This window comes from Coptis chinensis, chromosome 1 (assembly GCF_015680905.1).
Source record: "Coptis chinensis isolate HL-2020 chromosome 1, ASM1568090v1, whole genome shotgun sequence".
NCBI lineage: Eukaryota > Viridiplantae > Streptophyta > Magnoliopsida > Ranunculales > Ranunculaceae > Coptis > Coptis chinensis.
This window is the reverse complement of record NC_141456.1, coordinates 46076016-46102521: the sequence shown is the minus strand read 5'-3', so window position 1 is coordinate 46102521 and position 26506 is coordinate 46076016. Positions and strand designations below refer to the sequence as shown.

The 26506-nt window shown below is 41.2% G+C and overlaps 2 protein-coding genes and 1 long non-coding RNA gene across 3 annotated transcripts in view; all 3 read right to left on the bottom strand.

Annotated features, from left to right (window-relative positions):
- Window positions 1-616: 616 nt before the first annotated feature.
- On the bottom strand, window positions 617-1077 carry LOC147524276 (uncharacterized). Its single transcript, XR_015196922.1, has 3 exons — window positions 1023-1077; window positions 830-950; window positions 617-748 (listed from the first exon to the last, which is right to left on the bottom strand). It is a non-coding gene; the product is annotated as an uncharacterized LOC147524276 (long non-coding RNA).
- A 54-nt stretch (window positions 1078-1131) lies between these two features.
- LOC147524272 (replication factor A protein 1-like) overlaps window positions 1132-26506 on the bottom strand; it is a 38180-nt gene continuing 12805 nt past the window's right edge. The window contains exons 2-7 of the mRNA XM_086574130.1: window positions 7854-7908; window positions 2386-2541; window positions 2044-2311; window positions 1855-1954; window positions 1281-1404; window positions 1132-1188 (exon numbers count right to left, since the gene is read on the bottom strand). Coding sequence (XP_086430256.1) covers window positions 1132-1188; window positions 1281-1404; window positions 1855-1954; window positions 2044-2311; window positions 2386-2532 — 696 coding nt within the window. The 5' untranslated portion in view covers window positions 2533-2541; window positions 7854-7908. The remainder of the gene's footprint in view (window positions 1189-1280; window positions 1405-1854; window positions 1955-2043; window positions 2312-2385; window positions 2542-7853; window positions 7909-26506) is intronic.
- On the bottom strand, window positions 4082-5104 carry LOC147524275 (uncharacterized). The gene has a single exon (XM_086574124.1). It carries the CDS (start codon window positions 5102-5104, stop codon window positions 4082-4084), a length of 1023 nt encoding a protein of 340 aa, XP_086430250.1.

The following is a 26506-nucleotide window of genomic DNA, read 5'->3' as shown; positions in this document are numbered from 1 at the left end:
CACTATCCCCTTTAAACTAATCAAATAGATATTTCTAAGCGACATATAAATTTTTGAAAGATGTTTAAATAAGCAAAACCTGCAGACGATGCGACTATTAGATAGTAAAGAACTTTCAATTAAGTGGAAGACAATGAGCAAATAATGAGTTTAATGTATGTATAATATCCCTTTAAATAAGAAAAATATATAAATAAAGCAACTTCAACATATAACTTGAGTGTATTTTCGTATGTCGTCTTGCACTCCTTCGTTTACGTCATGATTCTATTGATGAGAAGCCTTATGAATTCAATCAATCCTGTAGTAAGAATAATTTTAAATCTTATAATTAGTTATTATTTCAATATTTTATTTCCAAGTATTAGGGAATGAGTATGTTACTAGAATTTCTACACATTGTTTTTTGGCATTTGGTTCTTCATCATCTTGTTTGATGATTTTGATGCCCTGTTTTTAAGATAGGTTAGTAGTAGAGCGAAACGTTAGCTATGACTATTACCGGGTATGAAAGGAAGCTAAAGTTCCACAACTTGCTTAGGCAATAAACTGCAACAGAAAAATTTTAACAATGCATATAACCAACAATAAAATTTGTACTTACCTTTTCAATTTTGTCTATTTTTGAGACGGTTAATGAGCTATCTTTTCTATTTTCATAGTTGTACTTTGTTATTCTGACTTCAAATTCATATTCCTTGCCAATTGGTTCTTCTAATATTTCAGAAACCAAGTCGAAGCCATTTTCCTGCATAGAATATTTTAATGTCATCGTGCATAGATTTTTTGTAAATAAATGTAATTTTAAAGAGTTAAAACTAATTAATACCTGTTTCTCAATTTTCAACAGTTCATCCAAAGGACGTTGCAACAAATATTCGGCCTCATCATCAAACGTTGTTATCAACTTTTTGCATGTTGAATCTTCTATTTCAAATTGGACTTTGTACCTGCATAGAATGTAATTACTTTAGTCTTTATGATAATATTTGTAATTTATTTAATAATATTTGTTTCAATACCTTTTTGTTGGTTCTTTCATTGAAATGGAACAATAGTCACACCACCATTACGGATATTTTAGTTCTACTTTTCTTTCAGACTTTGGTCGCTTTCACAACAATTGTAATGCTAGTTGTATTTGTTGTCAATATCTGATATTTTTGCTTTAAATTTGTACCTTTTCCCCTATACATTGATAATTTTAAATTTTGTTAAACAGTCAAACAATAATTGAAAAGAATAATTACACATGAACTTGGATAAAGGTAGGAAGTTACCACTGATGAAGTACTCAGTAGCAATGTGTCAATTTCTTCTAAAATTTTCACTTGAATTGCCTCTGTTGCATAGGTAGATGGCCTTTTTCTGGAAATTGGCAACTCTACCTGTGGATTGTTTGAACTGCATTTTATATGAGAGATATGTCATAAACTTTAAAGTATGTACATGATTTTTTCCTGTGAAATAAGTAATTGTTACCTATTTTTTAAAGTATGAGCATCATCTGTTTCCAGGTTTATATACACCTTTTTTGCCGGTGTTGCTTGGAGTGCATAATTACCTAAAGCCCAATAACTTTGTACATTAGCAGATATCACTCAAATTTATTGAATGTACATATTTAGATAGATGTACCTGAGAACAATCTGACTGTTGTTGAAGTCACAGTTATAATATCTCTTGGGCCATTTTTTGTTAGGACTTGTGGTATTTGTTTAATCCGATCTCTCCATTAAGTTATTTCCAAGCATTCCATTCTAACAACAAATAAGGAAATAGAGTTAAAAATATACCATTGGTGATTAGTTGGTTTATTAAATAGTAAAGTATCATTAATAAGAAAAAGCATACCTCTCATTATCAATGTAGATTGATTTTTTATCTGATTGTCCCATTCTTGTGTGAACATTTTTTTGCAATTCACCGATGTTGTTGTAGAAACCAATGACATCTGAATAAGATAAACTTTATTGGTAAGCCTATGAAAATTTTACCAATAAACAAACTAATGTACTTTGAAAAAAAAAATGTTAGAATTACCAGTAAGAAATTCGTCTTGCTTATCACGTGGGGCTAATTTCTTGAAATCGACAAAGCTGAATAGTTGTCGTGGAATTGATGTTTCATCTGAAATATTCCTCATGGTTGTATACTTCTCAAATGTTATCTTGTTTTTATTGTTCACGGGACAGTAAGACCTAACGTTTTTAACAGTGAATTTTTCCAAATGTACCACTGAACCATCTTGAACTTTTTCCTTAAACTGTGGATAGATCTCCATAGGTATAGACGCATTGATTTGGTCACCCTGTATGAATGAAAAAAATAATGGATATAAATCTTAAAGTGATAAAAGAGACATTGAATAAGTCTGGTACTTACTTTTTCGTCGATGAGGATCATATCCTTACTTAACAATGTCTCATTTCCAACCAGATAGTGGTCCCAGCTTCTATCAATTCTTACTATGAGCTTCAAATTCCTAATTGACTTGGTGACTTGCTTTATCAAATTGTAATGAGTTGTCATGTATAAATGCTGCAAGTAGATCGACTGAGAACAGATAAGTAGGAGATTATCTTTTCAAATTTAATATAATTAACTAAAAAATAAATATAAAATGAAAACAAAGGTATGTCCAATGATGTAGTAAACTTGTAAATTGTTGAATGCTTCTTTGTAGACAATGTTCTGAGTGTATCCTTCTGGTTCTTCACCATTTTTCTTGATTAGGAATTTCAGTCCTAATTGTGTAATTGTTCGTGATACTGCAACATATAGTTGTCCATGACTGAAAACTGGCTTAGGCAAGTATACCCCACATGCTTCAATGTTTGTCCTTGACTTTTATTTATTGTCATTGCAAAACAAATCTTTATTGGAAACTGTATTCTCTTCAAACTAAAAGGCCAGTTCGTGCACTTATAAGTTGTCTCTATCCTTGGTATATCAGTTTCCCCGCCAATGTTGCTCCCTGTTATAATTTTTGCTCTAATGACCTTTGGAGCTAGTTTGATAACAATAAGTCTCATTCCATTACAAAGACCAAGGCTCTGGTTTATGTTTCTAATGAGCATGATTGGCGTGCCAAGTTTCAACTCCAGCTTGTGGTTTGGAAGACCAGATCCTTTAATTGTTTTAAGAAATTCAACTGGGTATACTGCATACTGTTCTTCAATATTTTCAGATATGGAGCTTATTGAATCGGTATTTGAAGTACTCACGATTTGTCCTTCGAAGAAGGCGGGGATGTGGGAGTTGATATCATCTGAGACTTCGTTTGTAGGTGACGGAATGCATCTATCTCACGAAGTAGTTGTCATCCATGTATTTTGATGGTAAATCTTTGTAAATACTTGACACGATATCACTTATCTTTGTCATAGCCGGGGAATAAGAAGATCATTAGGAATTTGGATCCATTTTTTTTTCTTTACCTTCGAATATGGAAATGGCGGGTAAGTTTCCTTCTCCGAGGTCTAATACCCACTTGCTGAAATCGGCGCCAATGAAGAATCCACATTCTCTAAAGCATGTTTCTAGTTAGCTTGAAGACTTTGCAATGGTGCCAAATATGTGATACGTTTATCGATGAAGAAATTATTAATTCCCTTTGTACCTCTTGGAATGACAGGTAAAATCTGCCCGAAATCTCCCCTAGCGAGAATAATTTTACCTCCAAAGATCTTGTTTTCATTTTCTTTGCCCATTAGATCTTTTTAGCGTCGCTCTTTGCCTCAAAATCATGCTCGTGGGTCATAGGAGCTTAGTCCCATACTATAAGATCATTTCGTTGAATAAGTCCGCCAAAGATGGTGTTTTGACTTATATTGCAGGTTGAGTACTCATCAATTTCTATTGGGATTTTAAATCTTGAATGCGCTGTCTTTCCACCTGGAAAAAGTAGAGCTGCTATTCCTGAAGAAGCAACTGCAATGGCTATTTTCCCTTGTGACCGCAGTTGGGTCAGTATGGTATTGTAGAGGAATGTCTTGCCAGTTCCTCCTCCTCCATAGACAAAATAAACCCCACCTGAGTTTGTATTGACTGCATTTATAATTTCATCATATATAGTCCTCTAGTCATGATTCAGGCAGTTTTGCATTTCATGAAATTGTTGGTGCATTTCATTGTGACTATATTGTTGTTCTTCCGTGATGAGTATATATGGGTCTCTAGGTTCTGACCTCATATCTTTGAACGGTATCTTAAAATCCTTCAGTTGACAGTTTACTTGTTTAAGTAATCTGTCAATCTCAGTCAGCGCATGGTTTCTAAGCTTTTCAGGTGTTAAAATCAGATCACCGTCATTTGCTCGAGTTCTTTCTTTGTCCAGTATGTCGTCTGTAAACAACTCCCAATGTTTGTTCCATAGAACCAAAGGTTCACTCACCTCACAAAAAACTAATAGTGTTGTAAATAACTGCCTTAAGGAAGCACTACCAGCCCATTGACTTGCTTCAACGATTGCATCGTTCCATTCGTCGTCATTTTGCAACAGTCCAAGTGCAACACATGTTGATTTGAAATCCTCATACACTTTGCCGTTGACAGTTTTGAGATCTTTATATGAGGTTGCACCTTTTTGAACATTTAATACCATTCCCAAATAAAACCGTTCGCCTGACGTCGGATGTGCATAAAAGATCCTTCCGATTTTTACTCCTTTCTGTCTTAATTGCCAACATTTAAAAGAATCAACCCAAACAAATTTTAATGGGAAATCAACATACCTCAGGTGTCTACCATCTTCATGTAATTGGTTATAGTGCATCCACTCTGTAAATTTGGTTTTCTTTGCACTTTCACGGGTGATGACTTCATTTGTGTTGTCATTGTCATGATAGAACACCATATGTTCGCCTTCAAGATGGAATGGTAGTCTCTCAACAGGTGGGTATCGATATTGGATATCGTATCCAAATAATCTCCAGCAAGCTTCATGTGCAGATACATACCGACAGTCTAAGAATCTTTGAATTTCATCAACTTGTATTATTGTTTCTCCGGTTTCTGTGTTTTCGATAGTGGTATCAGTCTCAACAACAACAGTGGATATATCTTGACCTTTGCTCAAGTATTTGAAGAGATACTTAACCATTTGACTTCTATTGAGAACTCCCGCGTTGATGTGTGCTCCATATTTCTTTGAAAGATTTTGGATTATAAGGAACAACCCATCTGTTATCAACGGTGAAAGTCTTCTTCTTCCGTTTTTTTGTAGCTATTCTACCTGGTCTTCTCATGTACTTTGCAAATCCCTTGTCATCGAATGTAGTTTCTTCGCAGAATTCTTTTGGATAAAGTCTAGTACATTTTCGTTCGTTCATGCAAGGTGAATTCTTGTCTAGCTCTCCACATGGACCGTGAATCATGTTGTCTAAGACAATTTCATATAACAACGGGTCATCATTTTTGTCTGGAAGTTCAGCTGATATAATCTTATCAATGTCAGTTGGTGTAGAAGGTTTGTCATTAGGGTGCAACCAAAGTAGTATGTGAGCGTGTGGTAGACCTCGTTTTTGGAATTCAATAACATAGATTGCTGCAAAATTCAAATTTAAAAGTAAATAAATATGAATGCTTGATACCACTATATCACATGAAAATTTACAAATTTGTTTTTATAAAGCCACTACGTCTAAGAAAGGAGTATAATATATAAAGTTCTGCATAACCCTGAGCAACCATTGGCTTTGTTTGCCTTTTGTCCCTCAAGTCCTTTTTCAGTTGGAATATCATTCCTTTTTTGGCTTATTTATTAGTTATTACACTTGGCTTGAAGGTTCTAAGTGAGACATTAGACATTATATTGTAAACCGACTAATTCTTCCTATATAAAAGTAAAACCAGCAGAAAATAAAATAAAATAAAAATGAATAATTTACGGGGGAAAAAAAAAGGAATAAGATGTTTTCAAGCCAAGAGTCACATAGTTTAGGCATCACACAAATAAAATTAAGATGTAAAATATTTAAAATTACCTGCCATAACTTTGCCAAAGTGTTCTTCTTCTTTGAGGTCCTTCATAATATGATCCACTTTTATCTTAAACGCTCTAACAACAACTTCAAGACAATATTCGGATTTTAGACCTTCAACTCTTTTCATTGCAAGTTTAATTTCATTCCACTTTGGATTGCAAGTGAATGTGATGAATAGATCTGGAGGTCCCGCCCATCTGCATATAGCAATGACATCCTGATAATTTTGCACCATGTACCGTGGCCCACCAGTAAATGAAGAAGGCAAAACTAAACACTTTCCGACTAATCTTGCATCTGTGTCTCCAGCGTGCACTGAGTCAACTATATTCTTATATAGTTCTGCTCTAATTGTGCACTGGTTGTTTCGGAACCAATCAAGTCTTTCTTCTTCTACACATGTGTATATATCGACCAAAAATTGCAATTTTACTTTACCACCTCTGACTAAAGTCTGGCCCTCATTTTCTCTATGTTGAAGTCTGAAGGCATAATATTCTCGCATGCTAACTGTGTTGCGGTGATTTTCTGATATTTTTTCTTCTCCTCGATACAAAATATCGAATGTGTAGCCGTCCTCACCGTATGAAAATAAAAGAGGATATTGCATTGCCATAAAGCTAGGATAATGTTCAGTAATTCGTTTGAGGCCTTCTTCTTGGTGTTCAACAACATGATGAAATTCAACTCCATTTCCAAGCATCGGTCTTTTTACTAAGATTATATGTAGGCAGGTTTATCTTGTCTTGCATCTTTTGAGCGTGTGCCAATAAGTCTAATGCGTACAGGTATGTAGTCCTCTTCATTGAACCTATCTCGTGCCATTCGGAAGGCCTTTGCAATTTCATTTTCCGGATTCAGCATTGTTATCAATCCTTCAACTATACTACCATCCAATGCTTGTTCGAGTGCTTGATTGGGCAGAGCACTTAACCTATTGGACACCTCGTTCTCTGTGTCATATATATAAAGCTGCACAAACTTTGGTTTATCTCCTGTTGGAAGTAATGATCCGATTTTATGGTAATTTTGTCCATGAATTCTTAAGACATATGGACCACCACCATTGTTAATTGCATAGTCTATTTTTCCACCCATTGATGTGAAAGCAAAGATCGAATTATATGATCTTATGTTTTCAATAAAATGAGTGCTTCTTGGTCCCCTTAATTCAAGCAGATCCTTTAAGAATTGTGGAGGATTCTTCAATAGTGGAAGTTGTATCTTTCCCACTTGACAACAAATGGAGAATGTAGGAAGTTGTCTCTTTTGTTTCTTGTAGTTCCTTTCTTCATTCCCGAGTATAGCTCCACAGAAAGAACAAATTTTGTTGGGTTCACCAAAGTCCCATAGTTCTATATAAAAAAAAAAAAAAAAGATAAGAAAAAAGGATATAAGTTATTAATCGAAATATTCAGCGTGTTTAATTTAATACTTACCAATATCATGAAAGTACTTTTGCTGCGAAGTGGAATCTTTGTCAATGAAATCAAAATCGACAAATTAAAATTTGTTGAATTGTTGTTGATGTTCTGAAAATCAACATCCCGTAGTGATGCTTCTTTGCCTATTCACGGTTTCTTCTCGTGCATATGAATATTTGAACTTTTGAATATTTGAAATTCGGTAGCACGTGAATCATTTATAACCGAGTAGTTAGATTGAACACATACAAAAAGTACTTTTTTACTTTATTATAATTTAAGGATATATAGAGTAGTTAGATTGAACACAAAAAAAAAAAAAAATTAATCATGCACTCACAAAAAAATCTAATATAAAGAAAAGAAGTACTCAGATATATAATTACATGCACATACAAAAAAATTATGAATTAAATCATGTAATTTAAAATTTTAACATTACCTGTAAAGAAACGACGACAGAAGTGAATCCAGAAGGCAAACTCTAATATAAGGTTCTGTTAACAATAGCAAACAAAGTTTTGTTAGAAAATAAAGTTTTATTCAGAGTTTCGTATTTAAGTACATTGAACACAGAATATCTCCCTGGTCATGCAATTTAAAAGATTGATTCAGATAGCTTAGAAGCCAGAAGGTTAAAGTAAATTCAGGACCCAACTGCAAACTTTAGGAAAACCAAATCTACAAATTGACATTAAGACATTTGATACCTACTGTTAGGCCATGCATGGCAACTAACAGTCTCACTATCTTGTACTCTGACTTAGACACCAGTGCCTAAGACAATATACCTTCACGTATTAATTGATATATTATATTCAACTGTATGCGTTGAGGGTATCAGGAGATAGAGCAGCATATTACAGCTGCATGATCCTTTCCAATCAAGACACACTACTTGATGATGTAGGGAGGCATTACTACATATTTGGAGAGGCAGCATCCCTTTATGAAGTTAGTTTTCCATCTAGATTTTGGAAGCCTTCACCAACTCAATCTCTTGCAAAAGGACCAAGTGCTATTACAGCACAACGCAGGGTATCGGAAGCACAGGACACGGGCTTTACCTTTTTGGGTTGTAGGATCACTGGCGTCCTTTCCACGCTTATATTAGCTTATAACATTACATTCCATTACTACCAAGTGTTTTCACAGTATAGAAAGATGAGCACTTCTTCATTGACACCATCTTCCATCTACTCACCTTGTCGAGAAACATCATCAACACTCCAACAAACACTTCAATTTTGGCTTGGGGTGATGGCCATTTTTGTGGTACCAAAGATACTATCACTAAACAGCCCAACACTCAAGTGAACAACAATACATTTGGAGTTGGGCTGGAACAAAAGAAAGCACTCAAAGGACTAATAAGTGACTACTTATAGAGTTTAGCACATTTATATATGTCCGGGATGAGGTGTAGGCTAGCACATGTTCTTAAGGGGACTTTTAAGTTACCTAGAATAAAAAAGATGGAAAAAGATGTCTGCGATTGGGAAAAGCACATGAAGCGATTACCTTTGGTGAGTTCTATCGGTGATCTTGCATAAACTTAGTGCAGATATGGTACAATGATTAGTTGTGCAATGACATGAAATGCAACCCAAGGTGTAAGAAGGGATTTCAACAATTCTTAGAGAAATTTCGCATACTACATGATTTGAAAATATGTCCAAATACACATCCTAAGAAGTACACCAGCCCTTAAATCAATCCTATTCATAAGAGAAAATAGATATACATTTTCTACTATTAGTGTAGTTTAAAAAGTAGTTACATTCCATTTCGAGCAAGTTTTGGTTTGAGCTAAGGTATTTATCGAGGAAGACTTCTGAGAATGAAAAAATGAAGAGAATTTTGAAAACCAAACTCTGATCTTGCATTTTGTGAAGTGCAATCAGATTGTTGGCAAGTATTTTTTGAGTTCTAAGTCATTACTTTTAAAGAATATCTAATTTTAGGACAAAAAGAAAAAAACTATTTGGCTAGCACAAATGATTTGTTTCTTCACTTAGAAAGCAAAGTACCCTATTATATATAGAAGCGAAATGAGTTGATAAAGAGCGGAAAAAGTTAAGAATGTCCGTTAAAAGTTTGAATATTGTGGTCATGAAATGGAGATCCTGTGCTACACGAGGAGGCTGTAATCCAACCCCCTCGACTCTCTTTGGAGACCAATTGTGTCATTCTTTTGTTGGGTTCCCTCATCCACTAATCATGGTGACCGGTACTATGGTGGAAAGAAACCACATGGTGAAATAAGGGAAGAGGAATTGGTTCTAAACCAAGATCTTGGGACCTTCTTATAGATTGAATTATGGCCCGATAAGCAGGGGAATCTTGTTGCTTAGATCTTCTTCTATGTAGTCATACTCCATACTGTAAAGGAGCGTTTTGGTTTTCTCCTGATTATAGTAGAGAAGGACGAGATGGATTTGGACTTTGGATGGGACCGAGGTCGCTGTGAGCGAACTGCCTACGTATCTTCTCTCGTTTTTCCTTTTCTTGGGGAGAGAAGAATCAGGTCCGACGTAGTTCCAGTAGATGGTATTTATAGGATTCTGGGGGTGGAGATCCTTCAGACACGTGTACCCTTTGTGTACAAATGTAGGGTAGAGATCGTGAATGAGTGCTGGAGTGGTTTTGGTGTGAGTCATACTCTGATTGGGAGTTGGCGCGGTAGTCCCTATTTCCCGGTGGTGGGAAATGCAAATAAGATTTTGGCAATGATTACATCTGGTGGGGCGTCGCGTCGGCCAAGTGTTAGATCTTGAAGTATCTTCGTTCGTACCACCTACTTGTAAGGAGTCGCTCGAAGATCGGTCTTGGAGGTCGATGCGTTGAGGTCGCTTGTGCTTCGTCTGCAAAACACACCTACTTGTAAGGAGTTGCTCGCAGATCGGTCTTGGAGGTCGATGCGTTGAGGTCGCTTGTGCTTCGTCTGCAATGTTCCTTAGTGGGGATATTGCTCCCCTACACAGCCCCCTCTCAGTAGAATGGCTGGGTTCATGCAGGCGATCTGCTGAGAGAAGACGCAACACTTGGGTGAAGCATGAGCGAGCTATGGAGATCGTTCTGTTTGGGATGCCGCTGAGTTGGAAACTGGCGGGAAAGAAATTTTTGCGTGTTGCACGCGTGGCGGGAATCATAGCGATTTGAAAGGAATCGTGTCGCCCGGCGGTATTGAGGAAGTCAGGAAAAGACAATTCCTTGGACCGTGTGTGGGCTATATCATAGGCGTAATCATAACTTCTTGGGGGAACGAGCGGTTGTATTTGCTTATGCAAAGAAATGTCGGAAGGTGAAAGCGAAAGCGAAGAAAATATCTTGAAGCCTGTATTGCCTATGCGCCTCGGGCCGAAAAAGTATGACATTGGAGGAAAAGCGATTGCCGGGCGAGGAAGAAAAAACTGAGATCGCGTGTGGTCTTTGAGGTCATTTCGGCATCTTTGCTTCGACTAAGCGAGCCACGGAAGACAAGCATGTCATTACTGAGAATTGATAAGGTGATCGTCATCGACTCTGTCCATCGTAAGTTGTGAGTATAGTCTACATTCCTCTCTCTTATACGAGAGCAAACAATAGAGCTGTGTTTTCAGGCTTGCCTGAGCAGTTCGCCTTTTTGTTCGGAGGACTGGTTTCCGCGAAAGCGGCAGTTCTATATTTTGTTTATTTTGTATGAGACGCCGATCTGGATTTTCTGGGTAGTCCCAGCAGATCGGTGGGCATATCTATTGCAATGCTTGGTCGAATATTGTTATTGGTTGTATTTCGCATGCATGTTATGTGTTCTGTGTATGATGCATGTAGCTTGCGATAGCTGAGTATTTTTTCGTGGAGGCGTTTCGCTTTAGTCGATCCTAGAAATATAGGTCCTCGGCGTTACAAAATTGGAGAGGCTATGTAGCACTGTGAGCTCTGAGAGGAAACATGCGCTTGACGGAGAGGCGTTCGCTTTTAGTCGATCCTTGAAATATAGGTCCTCGGCGTTACAAGAATTGGAGGAGCTAGCTATGTAGCGTGAGCTTCGAGAGCTGCATGCGCTTTTTGGAGGCGTTTCGCTTTAGTCGATCCTAGAAATATAGGTCCCTCGGCGTTACAAGAATTGGAGGGGCTAAGTAGCTTGTGAGCTCACGAGAGCATGCGCTTTCGGAGAGGCGTTTCGCTTTAGTCGATCCTAGAAATATAGGTCCTCGGCGTTACAAGAATTGGAGGCTAAGTAGCTTGTGAGCTCCCGAGACATGCGCTTTCGGTGAGGCGTTCTCGCTTTAGTCGATCCTAGAAATATAGGTCCTCGGCGTTACAAGAATTGGAGAGGCTAAGTAGCTTGTGAGCTCCTCGAGGTACATCGCGCTTTTGAGGCGTTCTCGCTTTAGTCGATCCTAGAAATATAGGTCCCTCGGCGTTACAAGAATTGGAGAGGCTAAGTAGCACTGTGAGCTCGAGAGGTATGCGCTTTCCGAGAAAGCGTTCTCGCTTTAGTCGATCCTAGAAATATAGGTCCTCGGCGTTACAAGAATTGGAGAGGCTAAGCCCTTGTGAGCTCACGAGAGTACATGCGCTTTCGGTGAGGCGTTCTCCGCTTTAGTCGATCCTAGAAATATAGGTCCTCGGCGTTACAAGAATTGGAGAGGCTAAGTAGCTGTGAGCTCCGAGAGTATGCGCTTTCGGCCGAGGCGTTCTCGCTTTAGTCGATCCTAGAAATATAGGTCCTCGGCGTTACAAGAATTGGAGGCTAAGTAGCTTGTGAGCTCACGAGAGCATGCGCTTTCGGAGAGGCGTTCGCTTTAGTCGATCCTAGAAATATAGGTCCTCGACGTTACAAGAATTGGAGAGGCTAAGTAGCCCGTAAACGTACCAATACAACTAAATGGAGTAGATAGTATCAGTCAGCACAAAAACTTGTCTTACATGAATGAAAACAAAAGATTTACAACATGAATGGCGCTACTGATAAAAAATTTTCAGTAGATAAGTATTCCAAGGTCGAGGCAACATCTTCCCCTCTTGGGTTCTTATCCAGTATGCTCCATTGCCAACGACAGCGTTCCCGCGATGTAGGGGCCTTCCCATGTGGGGGCTAACTTGGAATCGTCCTGCGTCTTTTTGAGCACTAGGTCTCCAGGTTGAAAAAACCTAGGATGAACTCGCTTATTGTAGGAGTTCTTCAGAGTTTGCTGGTAAGATGCGACTCTGACGGCAGCTAAGTCTCGCTTTTCTTCCAACAGTCGGCGTCACCGGGATAACGAGTCGTTATACCCGACTCAACAAGTTCGATCGAGTTGTAGTGACGGTCATTTCGGTGGGAATTACGGCCGTGCCATAACATAAGGAGAATGGCGACTTCGCCCGTCTTGGAGCGTAGTGCGGTGAGCCCATAGAATGTTTTCCAACTGGTTTGGCCATTGGCTCTTATTCTTTTCAATCTTTTTCTTCAAATTTTCCAAGATTGCTTTGTTACTGGCTTCTGCTTGGCCGTTACTCTGAGCGTACTGCGGAGTAGAGAACGCATGAATGATCTTCCACTTGGCGAGGAACTCTTTAACTGTTCGGCCTTTGAATTGAGGCCCGTTGTCCATTACTAGTGTATGTGGTAAACCAAATCTGGTGATAATGTGAGTCCAGATGAAGTTTCGGACATGGGACTCTTTGACGTGGGCGAGAGGAATGGCCTCGACCCACTTGGTGAAGTAGTCGGTGGCAGCTAGGACAAAGCGGAAGCCAGTACTCTTCTGTGGAATGAATGGTCCCATGATGTCCATGCCCCACATGTGAAATGGCCACGGGCTCGCTATGCTGATCAGTTCGCGAGCAGGTTGGATGATATTGTGGCCGAACGTTTGGCATTTGAGACATTTGAGGACGTATGCTTTAGCATCGATCTGCATCCGGGGCCAGAAATATCCTTGAGAGATGGCCTTGTGGGCTAATGAGCGGCCGCCGGCGTGATTTCCACATTCGCCTTCGTGGATTTCGGCAAAAATCAATCGACCCGATGCGGGGTAATGCATCGTAAAGTGTGGGCCACCGGTGATTTTCTGAATAGCTTGTTTTGGACTAAACAATAACGCCGAGCTTGATAAGAGACACTTTGGCCTTGGTGCGCTCCTCGGGGGCGTGCGTCTTGAGATATAATCGATGATGGCTGCATCCATGTTTGGCTCAACCGACCGGGCGGAGAGGAAATAGGTCACTTATCATCAAGGTATGGTCGACTTGGTATGCGGGTCGGTCGGCGACTTCTATGAGAACTTGTCGGGGAGCGCTCGGGTGCGGGTAGCCAAATAAGCTAAAGCTGTCTGCGTGGCGGTTCTCCTCACGCAAAGAAATGATGTATGTGTACCGCTTAAAAAAAGGCAATAAGCGATGAAGCGACACGAAGATACTTGGAAAGGTTACCTTTGTGGGTAGTGTACTCTTTTGCAACTGGCGAGCGACCGATTCGCGAAGTCACTAAAGACTTGGAGCTCTTCGACCCGAGCTGCGGCCGCCATCCGTAGTCCCCAATTAATTAAACCGGTACTCGGCTTCATTGTTGGAAGTTGCAAAATCAATGCGGGGTGACTTTTCAATCATATTTCCGTCGTGGGAAACTAAGGCGACTCCGATGCCGCTTCCGCGAGATTACTCGAACCATCCACAAAAGAGAGACCAATGCGATTTGACTCCGTTTTATGTCACGGGAGCTCGGTTTCTTGTTCGGTTGGGGTCCTCGACCGAAATCTGCTAGGAAATCGGCGACGACGACCTTTCGAGAAGTCGCGGGGACGAACTCTATGTGGTGTTCTCCGAGTTCTTCGGCCCAAACTGCCATTCGAGTAGTCTTGTTTTCTTTGTGAAGGACTTTCTTCAATGGAAGGTCGGTAAGAACTTTAATTTGATGTGCTTGAAATGCGGCTGAACTTCGTCGCGAGGAATACAACAAAAGCAAGTGCCTTCGTTCAAGAAGGAATAATTCTTTTCGGCCGGCGTGAGTGTCTTACTCGTGAAGTAGATCGGCTTCTCTGAAGTGATGGCGAAGTCGGAAATGGCCAGATAAAGCCCCAGTGTCTCTCCATATACTGGTTTGGCTAAGACGGGAGGCGTGGTGAGATACTCTTTGAGAGTAGCGAATGCATGATGACATTGATCGCTCCATGAGAACGGCTCGCCTTTTTTGAGGAGCTGCAGGAGCGATCTACATTTATCGAGGGCCCTTGATATGAACGGTTGGCCGCGACCATTCCCGACAACTTCTGTATCTGTTTCTTTGTGCGTGGATCGGGCATATCTAGGAACGCTCGGATCTAGTCAGGATTTGCCTCGATCCCGCGCTGCGACACCTGATACCCTAAAAACTTGGGAGGGCCCCAAAGAGGCATTTTTAAGGTTCAACTTCATGCCCGATGCGGCGTAGTCACGGAACGCTTGTTCTAAGTGGGTGAGGTGATCATCAGCTTTTTTGCTTTTGACCACCATGTCGTCAATGTAGACCTTCATGGTGTCGCCTAACATGTCTTGGAACATATCCGTGACCAGGCGTTGGTATGTCGCTCCAGCGTTCTTTAGACCGAACGGGAGGACGTTGTAACAATAAATCCCTTGCTCCGTAATGAACGAAGTGTTTCGACCAAATATGATTAAAACACCAAGTGTTGATAAAAGACGAAGAACGTATAAAAGTAATTAGAAAAATGATGGTGATCGGGGGAATGATGAGACTGTACCTTGCGGTTGCCTACGTACCCAAATTATCAGTGGGATCAAGTCTCAAGAACGTAGTTCTGAATGAAAAATAGTTTGGTATTTATATAGGTAGAGTAGAGAGTCCTTGTAGCTCAAGTAGTCTTGTTGCTTGAGCTATTGTGATAGAATATACCTTGTAACCGATAATTATCTTTTTGATAAGAAATGAATCACGGACATAAATCAATGTATATTAGTGGCAAGCCATGTGGCTAAGGTTGACCTTAGACACATGAGTTAATGGGCACATACATTGATCCATGATAATGAATTGGGCTTTAAATTGGTTGATTAAATGAATAAAATAGAGACCCTACTAATGGGCGTTTGCCCGTAGGTGGGGGTGAAACACGCCCTCTTTGTCGGCGAACAAAGTTCACGAGGCAAAGAAGATAAGAAAATCACGGAAAGCGTGAATTAATAAAGAGCAAAGCGGAGTGTATAACAAAGTGTCGTGTGAGCGAAAGCGATAAGAAAAATGTACAATCGGAAAAATCGTGAATTAGTGGAAAGCGAAATAATGTCAAATAAATGTAGGCCGGAATAATGGCGTAGTTAAAGAAAAATCGGCCAAAAAAAATAATAGGCGGAATAAAAGATGCATATAAAGAAAATACGGTGAAAATATTAAAAAGAAATTGAGTGTCGAAAACTATACGAGCGTATTTACGTAACAAAGCGAGGGAGGAGGTCGATGGCGATACCACCGGAATAGCAATACGAGGATTAGGCCGTTGAAAACTGTGGAGATAAATCCAGCGAATTATCCGCCAGACGGACATAAATCGGCGAAATCGTGAGCGAAATAAATGGAATTCGATATATCTCGAAATAGCGAGAAGATGTCACGTGAAAATACTACAGAAACTAGGACTCCTAAATTAAATCCGGATTGGATAAGCGCTTATCATCAAGGCTTGTACATGAAGTCGGTTTGGTTTAGCTAATAGAATCACACATGGACTCAAATACGGGACCAGCTCAAAGAATATATAAACAGAGAATAGAGAAGCGTCCATGCTGAGGGCTCATACCGCAACACTAATATGATCGTCACCACTCAACTCAAACAGATACCTTTTTCAATGTTTGGAAAAAGGGCGGCATCGATCGAAATCTACCGAGATAAAGCGATTTAGAGGCAGCCAAGCGTCCCGTGTAAGTCGTTGAATTTCTTTCTTTGACGTCCGGAGAAGGCATTTCAAGGACTGACTCGAATGGATCCGGATTTGCTTCAATTCAGCGCCTAGTCATCATGTATCCTAAGAATTTACCAGATGATAAACCGAAAGAACACTTAGCCGGATTCAAACGCATGTTGACATTGGAGAGTCTGTCGAAAACAGCTTGCAAATCAGTAAGATGATCAGGTGCTTTTGTAGATTTGACAACCATGTCATCGATGTATGCTTCGACTGTCTTTCCAAGTAGGTCAGAAAAAATAGTGTTGACTAGCTTTTGATATGTGGCTCCAGCGTTTTTCAGACCGAAAGGCATTACCTGGTAACAGTAAATGCCTTGGTCTGTAATGAATGCAGTGAACTCTTGGTCCTCAATGAATAACGAATCTGATGATAACCAGAATAAGCATCCAAAAAAGACAAACGCTGAAAACCAGATGTTGCATCGACCATTTCAGATATAAGAGGCAATGGATATGGATGAACCGGACAAGCCTTATTGAGATTTGTGAAATCGATACAAACACGTAATTTGCCGTTCTTTTTGGCATCGCGACAACATTTGACATCCATGTTGGATAAGTCACGAGGCCTTATAAAGTTAATGGACAAGAGACGGTCGATTTAGCTCTTTCACTTTCATCTTTCTATCGGGGCCATCCTTCGGGCTTTTGTCGAACTGGTTTTGCATTAGGATCAATGTCGAAGTTTATGACAAGCCACCGAAGGATCTATACCAGGCATTTGCTCTATTTGCCAAGCAAACACATGATTATTCTTCCGCAATAACAAAATAAGCTCTTTGTCTCTCCTCTTCCGGAAGTTCGGGTGAAATAAAAGTAGTCTCTTCGTGGAGTTGGCCAATTTGAACTTCTAAAAGTGGATCGACCGTCGGGGGTCCTTCAACATTTCTATTGGCAGAGTAAACCGAAGGTCCCGATGTTTGAATTGCTATTTGACGGCGTTGGAACTCGAATAGTTAGATCCAACAACTTCGTGACTTCTTATAATCATCGAGAACATTGTCGCGGCAAATTAGAGATGCCGGTTGATCATTGCGACCTTACATACTTTTTTTATTGAATGGGAACTTGATGGCTTGATGATATGTTGAGACGACGGCTTCCATATAATGAATCCAATCTCTACCAAGGATGACATTGTAAAGGATTTACAATCCATCAATAAGAAATCAATATTGACTTCCTTCTCGCATAAGAGTGACCGGAGAGACACCTTTCCAACGAATGAGTAGCGGTACCATCAAAACCAACGATAGAGATTTTCAGGGGGTGACCAAGTTATCAATAAAAGGAATACCGCGATAACACCTTAAAACATGACACTAGCTGAACTACCGGTGTCGATCATTATATCGTTGTACACGATACAACCGATATAATGCAGCTTATCACGGCAAAGATCATAATGAGGAACATGCACGCCCATTAGATCTTGGTCAGTGAAACATAATGGTTCATCTTCAATAGTCTCCGTGCGAAAACCTTCCACGAAATTGATCCCGTTAACTTCGTACAAATTAGACAGATATTTGACTTTAGAACGGCGAAAGCGGTTTTCCACGAGTATTGGACAATGAATCAATAATGGCATGTCCAACCTTAATGACATTGTGATCGTTGATAGTTAAAGCTTGAGTTGTTACTTTCTTCTGCACATATTGATCAAGTTTTCCATTCTGCACAAGCTTTTCAATTCTTCCCCGCAAAGATCGACAATTCTCCGTCTCATGACCATAATCATTATGAAATTTGCACCATAACGATTTATCGCGAGTCGTTTTAGTGTCGCCGCCAGGGAAACGGGCGGAGTGAGCGGACTCTTATCCTTGATTTTGTCGAAAACTACCGCGATATTTGGTATTAAGCGGAGTTAATTCAAAATCAGTAAAAGGCTTTCCACCCGCCAGGAGTCTTCTTTCTTATACGGAGGCTTCGACCGGTTGTTTGTTGATCAAAAGTCGGATTCTTCGCTTATTTCACGATCATTGAAATCCTTTCCTTTATTATCTTTGTCACGAGAAGTTCGAGCGTACGTGTCGCCTTCAACATTGATAAATTGTTGAACTTCCTGTATAACGACGCGTCGAAGATGGAATATCCCGAACAAGAGAGTTATATAACCCATCTTTATCAAACAAGATAGCTTCTTTAAAAGCCGTAAACCACCATTAGATCGGATTGTTCGGAAATCTCACCGGCGCAGCGGCTTAAACGCTACGATAAAACTACTGAGAGTTTCCTCACGTTGTTGCTTGATGTTGAAAAGAACTCGGACTCCATTTGGACGTTTGAGATTATGATGAAAACGCCTTGAAAACTTTTCGGTTAAGTCCTTGAATCGACGAATGCTGGAGGTAATTCGCTAAACCATACCAACGCTTCCCCTTTAATGTAGAAGGGAAAAGTTTGCATTTTAAAGCATCATCACCTCCCGATAAAACCAGTTTGTTTGTGAAATTAATCACATGAAGCATAGGGCAACCCTCGACATCATCATATTGATCAAACTCGTTGTTTGAAGTTTTGTTATGAGTAGCCCTTTGACGGGCGAGAAAAAATTTGTCCAAAATACCATCTTCAACCGCCAGATTTTCTAGTGTCGATTCAAAAGGATCGCCGTCCCGTAAGAGCTTTTTAATCATTTCTCCGACACGTTGAGGAGTCATCGATCCAGATCTGTTTGATCGCGGATCATAGTCAATGATGACGCTATGGGGGCCGCGAAACGAGCGAGAAGAAAACGGCGAAGATTCATCGCTTCGTGTCGAGATGATTGTGGATGGTACGTTGGGCTTTCGATCTGATAATGTTCGAATGATAAGAACCGTTGCTGAAGTGTTTCACCATACCGATGGTTCCGATCATGAGTGCGATCATTATTCTGTTCACCACCAATTCCTGGGACTTGCCGATAATTTGTAGGACCGTAAGTGCGATCGGACGATTATTAGCAGTACCTTGCCTACCGGAACGTGACCAAGTGGGTGGAGATTTCTCGGGAGGTCGGGAATTAATTAAGCCCATTACTCTTAACTCGTTGATGGCTGTTGCGAATATCGCTGAATCTCATCCTCACCACTTAAACGATCCCACACACTATTATGTCGTTGGCGCGTGTGACGTTGTGGTGTGACAGATACAACATCATCTACGAAAGTGGAGTCGCGCCGTTAAGATGACGCTGTAGTAATTATTCTGGCTTATGGACGGTCCTTAACTTTTGAAGAAGTGCCTCTCGAGACATATGACTTACATTATCCGCGATCGATAATCGGAGAATCGTCGGAAAAGCAATAACCTCACGCGGAATAATTTGGCGCATTGGTGGAACGACGATTATTAGAAGGTATTATCTTTGTCGGCGCCAAGTTGTCCTTGACCATCATGTTCGTGATGATCGCCGGTAATCACATCGGGACCTTGAGCTCTTCGGTATCGTCATAACTTTATGAACGTGACCGAGGGTGTAGTATAAGAACCCAGAGACGGCAATTATGTTTCGACCAAATATGATTAAAACACCAAGTGTTGATAAAAGGCGAAGAACGATAAAAGTAATTAGAAAAATGATGGTGATCGGGGAATGATGAGATCAGACCTTGCGGTTGCCTACGCACCCAAATTATCGGGTGGGATCAAGTCTCAAGAACGTAGTTCTGAATGAAAAATAGTTTGGTATTTATATAGGTAGAGTAGAGAGTCCTTGTAGCTCAAGTAGTCTTGTTGCTTGAGCTATTGTGATAGAATATAACTGTCAACTGATAATTATCTTTTTGATAAGAAATGAATCTGGACATAAATCAATGTATATTAGTGGCAAGCCATGTGGCTAAGGTTCACCTTAGACACATGAGTTAATGGGCCCGTACATTGATCCATGATATTATTAATCGGGCTTTAGCCCCGCTGATTAAATGAATAAAATAGAGACCCTACTAATGGACGTTTGCCACGTAGGTGGGGGTCGAAACACGAAGTCTTCTCTTGATCTGCCTCGGCGAGTGGGATTTGGTTGTACCCACTGTACGCATCCATAAAGGAGAGGAGTTCATGACCACAGGTTTGGTCGACCAGTTGGTCAATGCGAGGCAAGGGAAAGCTATCTTTAGGCGTGGCCTGATTGACATTTGTGAAATCGACGATAAGCGAACTGTGCCATTCTTTTTGGGGACGGCAACAATATTGGCAATCCACTTCAGGTAGTCTACCTTTTCCGATGAAACCGACTTGCTTGAGTTTTTCGACCTCGCCATTGATGGCTTTTGAAAGCGCAGGATAGTCGACGAAGGTCGTTGTCGGACCCGGTCTAGCATTGGGGTTCACATTTAATTTGTGGCAAGCGAGGTTAGGATCGATTCCGGGCACATCGATATACGACCAAGCAAAAACATCTTTATTCATTGATAAGAAATTTACAAGTTGGGATCCGAGTGTGGGGTCGAGGTTAGCCCCTACATATACAAACTTCGGTCGCCTTCCGTGCCAAGATTCACTTTTTTTTTTTCTCACCGGGGTTTTACAACCCGGTGGCGAAGCACTACTTGGCGACTTCACTTCCGAGAAGGGTGGAACTAACCAGTGGGACGATCCGACCGTATCGGTGATGGTGGAGCGACTGTTTCGCTTAACGCCGCCGGGGTAGCCACTTAACCGGGAGTGGGACCCGGCCGCAAACACATTGATGGTGCGGCTGCTATTGGCACCTGTGGCGACGCGGCATGGGCTGAGACGATCTCTGAAACTTTAACTGACGAAGCCACTGTCGCTGGGTCAAAGCTAGAGGTCTTCGCCGGTGCATTGAGGACTCGGGGAAAAGTGCATCGGGCATTGAGAGAACTTCGCTTGAAGAGCCCCCCCGCTCGCTTGGCGGTTCGGTTGGACTTCTGCGACTAAGTCACGTGCCATTGTGTAGGCGGAGGGCTCCCCATGGTGGGGAAGCAATTCACGAAAGCGTCAGATTCCGCTGATTGGACCTGGTTACAATGGTACGCTTCAAGTTGATTGCTTCTAAGCTCCATCATGCCTCGAGGTCCGGGGAAACGGAGAACTTGATGTAAAGTGGACGGTACAGCCTGCATCTGATGAATCCAGCGTCGTCCGAGGATGGCATTGTATGGCGACTTGCTGTCGAGAACGCAGAACCGAGTATTGCAGGTAATCTTATCCTCTCGAGCCCACCGATCTTGGTAAGATAATGTCACCAATGGGGTCGGCTCGAGCCATTGAACCCGTAAAGGGGAGCGATTAGTCGACGAAACGGACTTGGGGAGGTTCATCTCTTGCATGGTGTGGTAAAATAAGATGTCACGAATTGCCGAGGTCGATCGGAGACGCTTTGATCGATCGGCCGATTTTGACATGAAATCGACCAATGCGTCATTATGAGGAAGGCGGACTTTGCTTAAGTCGGCCTCTGTGAAAAGTGATATCGCTGCTTACTGCGACTGAACCACGCCGCGGAGCTGCACTGTGAAGTAAAATGATAGACTTCTGAAGAGCGCGACGCCGTTTTTCTCGGAAGAGGTCACGGAATCGTCCGAAAGGTAATCACATGAATAGTCGCGAGCATTGTCACGATCGGACGAAGTGCTGCCTTCTCTCGTGGCGAACGATCACGAGGGCGCCTCTACCGCGAGGACGAGCCCATATCCCTTGGCAAGGACGGTGAGGTGGAGATCGACTACGCATACCACGACGAGCCGGCAACTTGTGACGCAGTCGCCATCGAATGCTAATGTAGTGTTTGATATAACCAGCTTCCACCAGGTCTTGGAGATAATGCTTGAGCCCCCAGCATGCATCAGTTTCATGGCACTTTGCTTTATGAAATGCACAAAAAGGCTTGCCAGGTCGATCTGCGGGCTGCCTGATGGTTGGCCGGAAAAATGAGGCGCGCTTAATCTTATCCAGTATGTGACTGGGGGAACGTGTCAAAACAGTGAATTCTCTGTTGTTATCTGATCGTGCACGAGCTGCTGGGGCATGCGACCTGGCGCGCTTCTTGCCCCGAGGGGAACGATCTGATACTTCGGCGACCTCGTGGCTCTCTGCTAAACCATGGAGTTTTAAAGTTTCTTGCAACTTGATGTACTTATCCACGCGAGCGTAGAGCTCGGACAGTGTCTCTGGGCGTTCCTTCATCAACGACCTAGCTAGGTCGCTATTTCGCACTCGGCAAGCATTGGAAAAGGCCAGTGTGGCGAAAGATTCTTTCAAGCCACTTTCCATGCACAGCAGTTCGGCCTTGAACCGTCCTAGGAATTCACGAATAGTTTCGCCCTCCTTGAATGATAATTGAAACAGAGAATCAAGATCTGCCTTCTTCCGCCTGTTGTGGACGCGATCGGGTCGGGCGAACAAATCGATGAAGCCGCTCGAAAGTGTTTATAGAATCGGACTCCGATGAAAAGAACCAATCTAGAGCCCATCCTTGAGGCCGGCCGGAAATAATCTGCAGCGGGAGATAATCGAACTTCGGGTGAGCCGTAGAGTGCCAAACTCGATATAGCGAGCCACATGTCTTCCGACCGGGGCATGTGCTGCCGCCGCATACATGGGAAAGCGTGGGTGGATAAAGTCGCAGGAGAGGATTTATCGGAGGACCTCTCATGGTGAACGGAGATGCGCCGATACGCCTTAAGCATCTTGTGTGCACAACTGTCGAGTCCTTCTTCGCAGAGGTCCGCCAATCCTTTGGGATAACTTCGTTAAAATCAGCCGATTAACGCCATTGATCTTGTGTTCGGCCCGCTTTCCGACTTGTTGTTGCCGATAACTATCCACCGAGCACGTAAAGTAGCATTTTCCTCCCCGAAAGCAAGGAAATGCTCTCATTCGCTATTCCTAACCGGTGGGCTGGTTTCTCAACTTGATCTTCTATGCTAACCATGCTTCGTAATCGGAGAGTTAGAGATGGATGAACCGATCTAAAGTGGCTCTCCAAGAATCGAAACCACGACGGCGCCAATGTAAAGGAGCCGTTTTGGTTTTCTCCTCGATTATAGTAGAAGAGAAGCGAGATGGATTTGGACTTTGATGGGACCGAGGTCGCCGTGAAGCTTAACCGCCACGATATCTTCTCTCGTTTTTCCTTTTCTTGGGGAGAGAAGAATCAGTCCGACGAGTTCCATAGATGGTATTTATAGGATTCTGGGGGTGGAGATCCTTCAGACACGTGTACCCTTTGTGTACAAATGTAGGGTAGAGATCGTGAATGAGTGCTGGAGTGGTTTTGGTGTGAGTCATACTCTGATTGGGAGTTGGCGCGGTAGTCCCTATTTCCGGTGGTGGAAATGCAAATAAGATTTTGGCAATGATTACATCCGGGGGGGCGCGTTACCTCTCGGCCAAGTGTTAAAAGATTGAAGTATCTTCGTTCGTACCACCTACTTGTAAGGAGTCGCTCGAAGATCGGTCTTGGAGGTCGATGCGTTGAGGTCGCTTGTGCTTCGTCTGCAAAACACACCTACTTGTAAGGAGTTGCTCGCAGATCGGTCTTGGAGGTCGATGCGTTGAGGTCGCTTGTGCTTCGTCTGCAATGTTCCTTAGTGGGGATATTGCTCCCCTACACATACCATTAAGCTTTAGAGTCCATTCAACTCTGTAACAGAACAGGCTAAGAGAAACTCCAACCAATTTTACGTCCCTCACTCCCTCATGCTTATAATTTTGAGCTCACTTAAACAGTTTAATCTTCTGAATGGAGACCGGTTTGAGAAACTTAAGAGTCTCTTTAGAATTTATAGAGATAAATGCATGCAAAGAAGTATGGCCGTAGTGTGCTTCTATGAGGTTTCATCAGTTTTTTTTTGCAAGTCTTTTGAGCAATATACCTCTGTCAAATCAGATTGAAAAATATTGAAAGCAAAAGGAAAAGACAATGAAACTCATAACATTTAGTATTTATTTAGTCTGTTTGACGCAGGAAGTAGCGCAATTAAAACTTAAAATTGACTCCATAGGTAAGAATAAATTAACTGAAATAACTTAAGAATATCCTTAAGAATAAATTAACTTAAGAATTAGCAAACCAGTGGTCTAAGCTCAAATCCAACTCACGAAAAAATGAAGGCAGTGTAGTGACATGAAGAAGGAAATTAGACAAACTACACTGCTAAATGATTGGAGAGGAAGGAGGTGGAAACTGACACAGGTTAGAAGGCCATTTGGGCTGCAGTAAAAGATTTTACTTTTGGCGGCCTGCCGTGGCAAGGAATATGAGGTGGAAACACCGAATAGTTTTGCCATCACATATACGAAAAGCAAACTTTGCAGTTGAATTATGGTCAAGTATGGAGCCAATTTTCCTCATAATGTGATTGAAGTGTATAAAGGGGCCACCCATGGCTGTATAAATAGAACCTTGTGACCACCTACGTTAGACTTTGAGAGTATCTGAACTCTAAATCTCTGACATCCAATTTACTGGTGCAGAGACACCTGATAATACGGTCATAGGGATAACAAAATCTTGAAATTTGTTTTTCCATTTTTTTCATCATTACCACATTCATTATTTGCCTAGAAATAAAGAGATTATAAGGAAAAACACATCACACTTTGAGCTATGCCGAGTGTAGCTGTGCTGGAGTATCAAAATAGTTGTGGGTGTATGAAGGCAAAGGCTATTGTATGCTGAAAACTGGTTCCTTAAAACAGCAAACACAGAATGGTATTACCCTCAAATTTGATACAACATGACCTATCGGAAGGTTACTAATTATACAGTGAGGTGGTGTCCGTCAGCTGAGTACGTGCCATGAGTGTCAAAGGGTTTAGGTGTGACAGGACAATTCACGAAATGATGACTACGCTTACTCGATATTTTACGGACCAAACACTTGTGCTGTTATTGTTGTCTTAGTGGGATAGTGAGAACTTTGACCTGCTCACAGATCATATTCTCATTAAGTTTCTCCCATTCCTACTCCCTTGTACTGGAGCTATTAGCACCACAGCTAGCTATTTAAGCATGAGTCGGTGGTTCTCCACTTCTCGCACCACAGCTAGCTGTTTAAGCATGAGTCGGTGGTTCTCCACTTCTCGCACCACAGCTAGCTGTTTAAGCATGAGTCGGTGGTTCTCCACTTCTCGCACAAAATTAGTTAGAACTGCATGTGGGGGTTCCATGGTGAACAACGACCCTTACTTTATGCCCTCCCTCCTGTACATGGTTATGCTGCCAAATGTGTCCTAAGAAGTATCTTATTTGGAATATTTCTGTTAGTGAGTAGTTCTGAATCAGATTATCCTCTTTTATGGTTGAACTGAGGTGAACATTGTGTATATTTCTGTGAAGGAAAATGTCTGTAGAAGAGAAAAGAAAGCTTGGTATAGGCCTCAGCAGATTGTCTCCCGATGATCTAACCAAGGCACTGGAAATTATAGCCCATAAGAATCCAAGCTTCCAAGCCACCGCCGAAGAGGTGGATATCGACATGGATGCTCAGGTAATCATAAGTGTCGTCTAGCTTGCTTTAGGTCTTAGTATTTCCATTTATTATGTTTCTTTTGTTTCTAATTTTGTATAATCCTTCTGCAGTGTGAGGCTAGATTGTGGAGGTTTTGTGAACGAAGCATTGGAGGCTAAGGCTAAGGATTCTTCAAACAAAGTTGGCAATGACACTTCAAAGCGGAAAAGGGAAATATGTGATGCCCTTGCCAAAACTGCAAAGAACACTACACCATTTGGGTGAACTAGCCATTTGGCCCGGCCTATGGCCGGACTTGCTACATAGATAGATAGCTAATGACTCAAAAGCTTAAAGTCCACTTGAATAAATAATATATGTATATTGATAACTAATAATTCACTACATACTTTGTTTGAAGGGTCTATATTTTTCTATTTTTTTTTAAGAGATTGCAATCAAAATACTATACACACACAATACTTGTATAGATGAAAAAATTCCAATTAAAGAATAAAATATCTCATCCTCACTTGGCATGCAAAGAAACACTAACAAAGAGAATAATAGATTACATGCATGAGTAAATAAACCTATATTAATGGTACGTCGTTGGCATATCCCAAACATATATATCCCAACACTTCATTAATCCACACCTCCTACAATATCCCAACAACTCAAAATCAAAGTGGAATTAAATTACAATCAAGGCAGAACACTAAATTAGTAGGTTTTGATCAGAAGACTTAT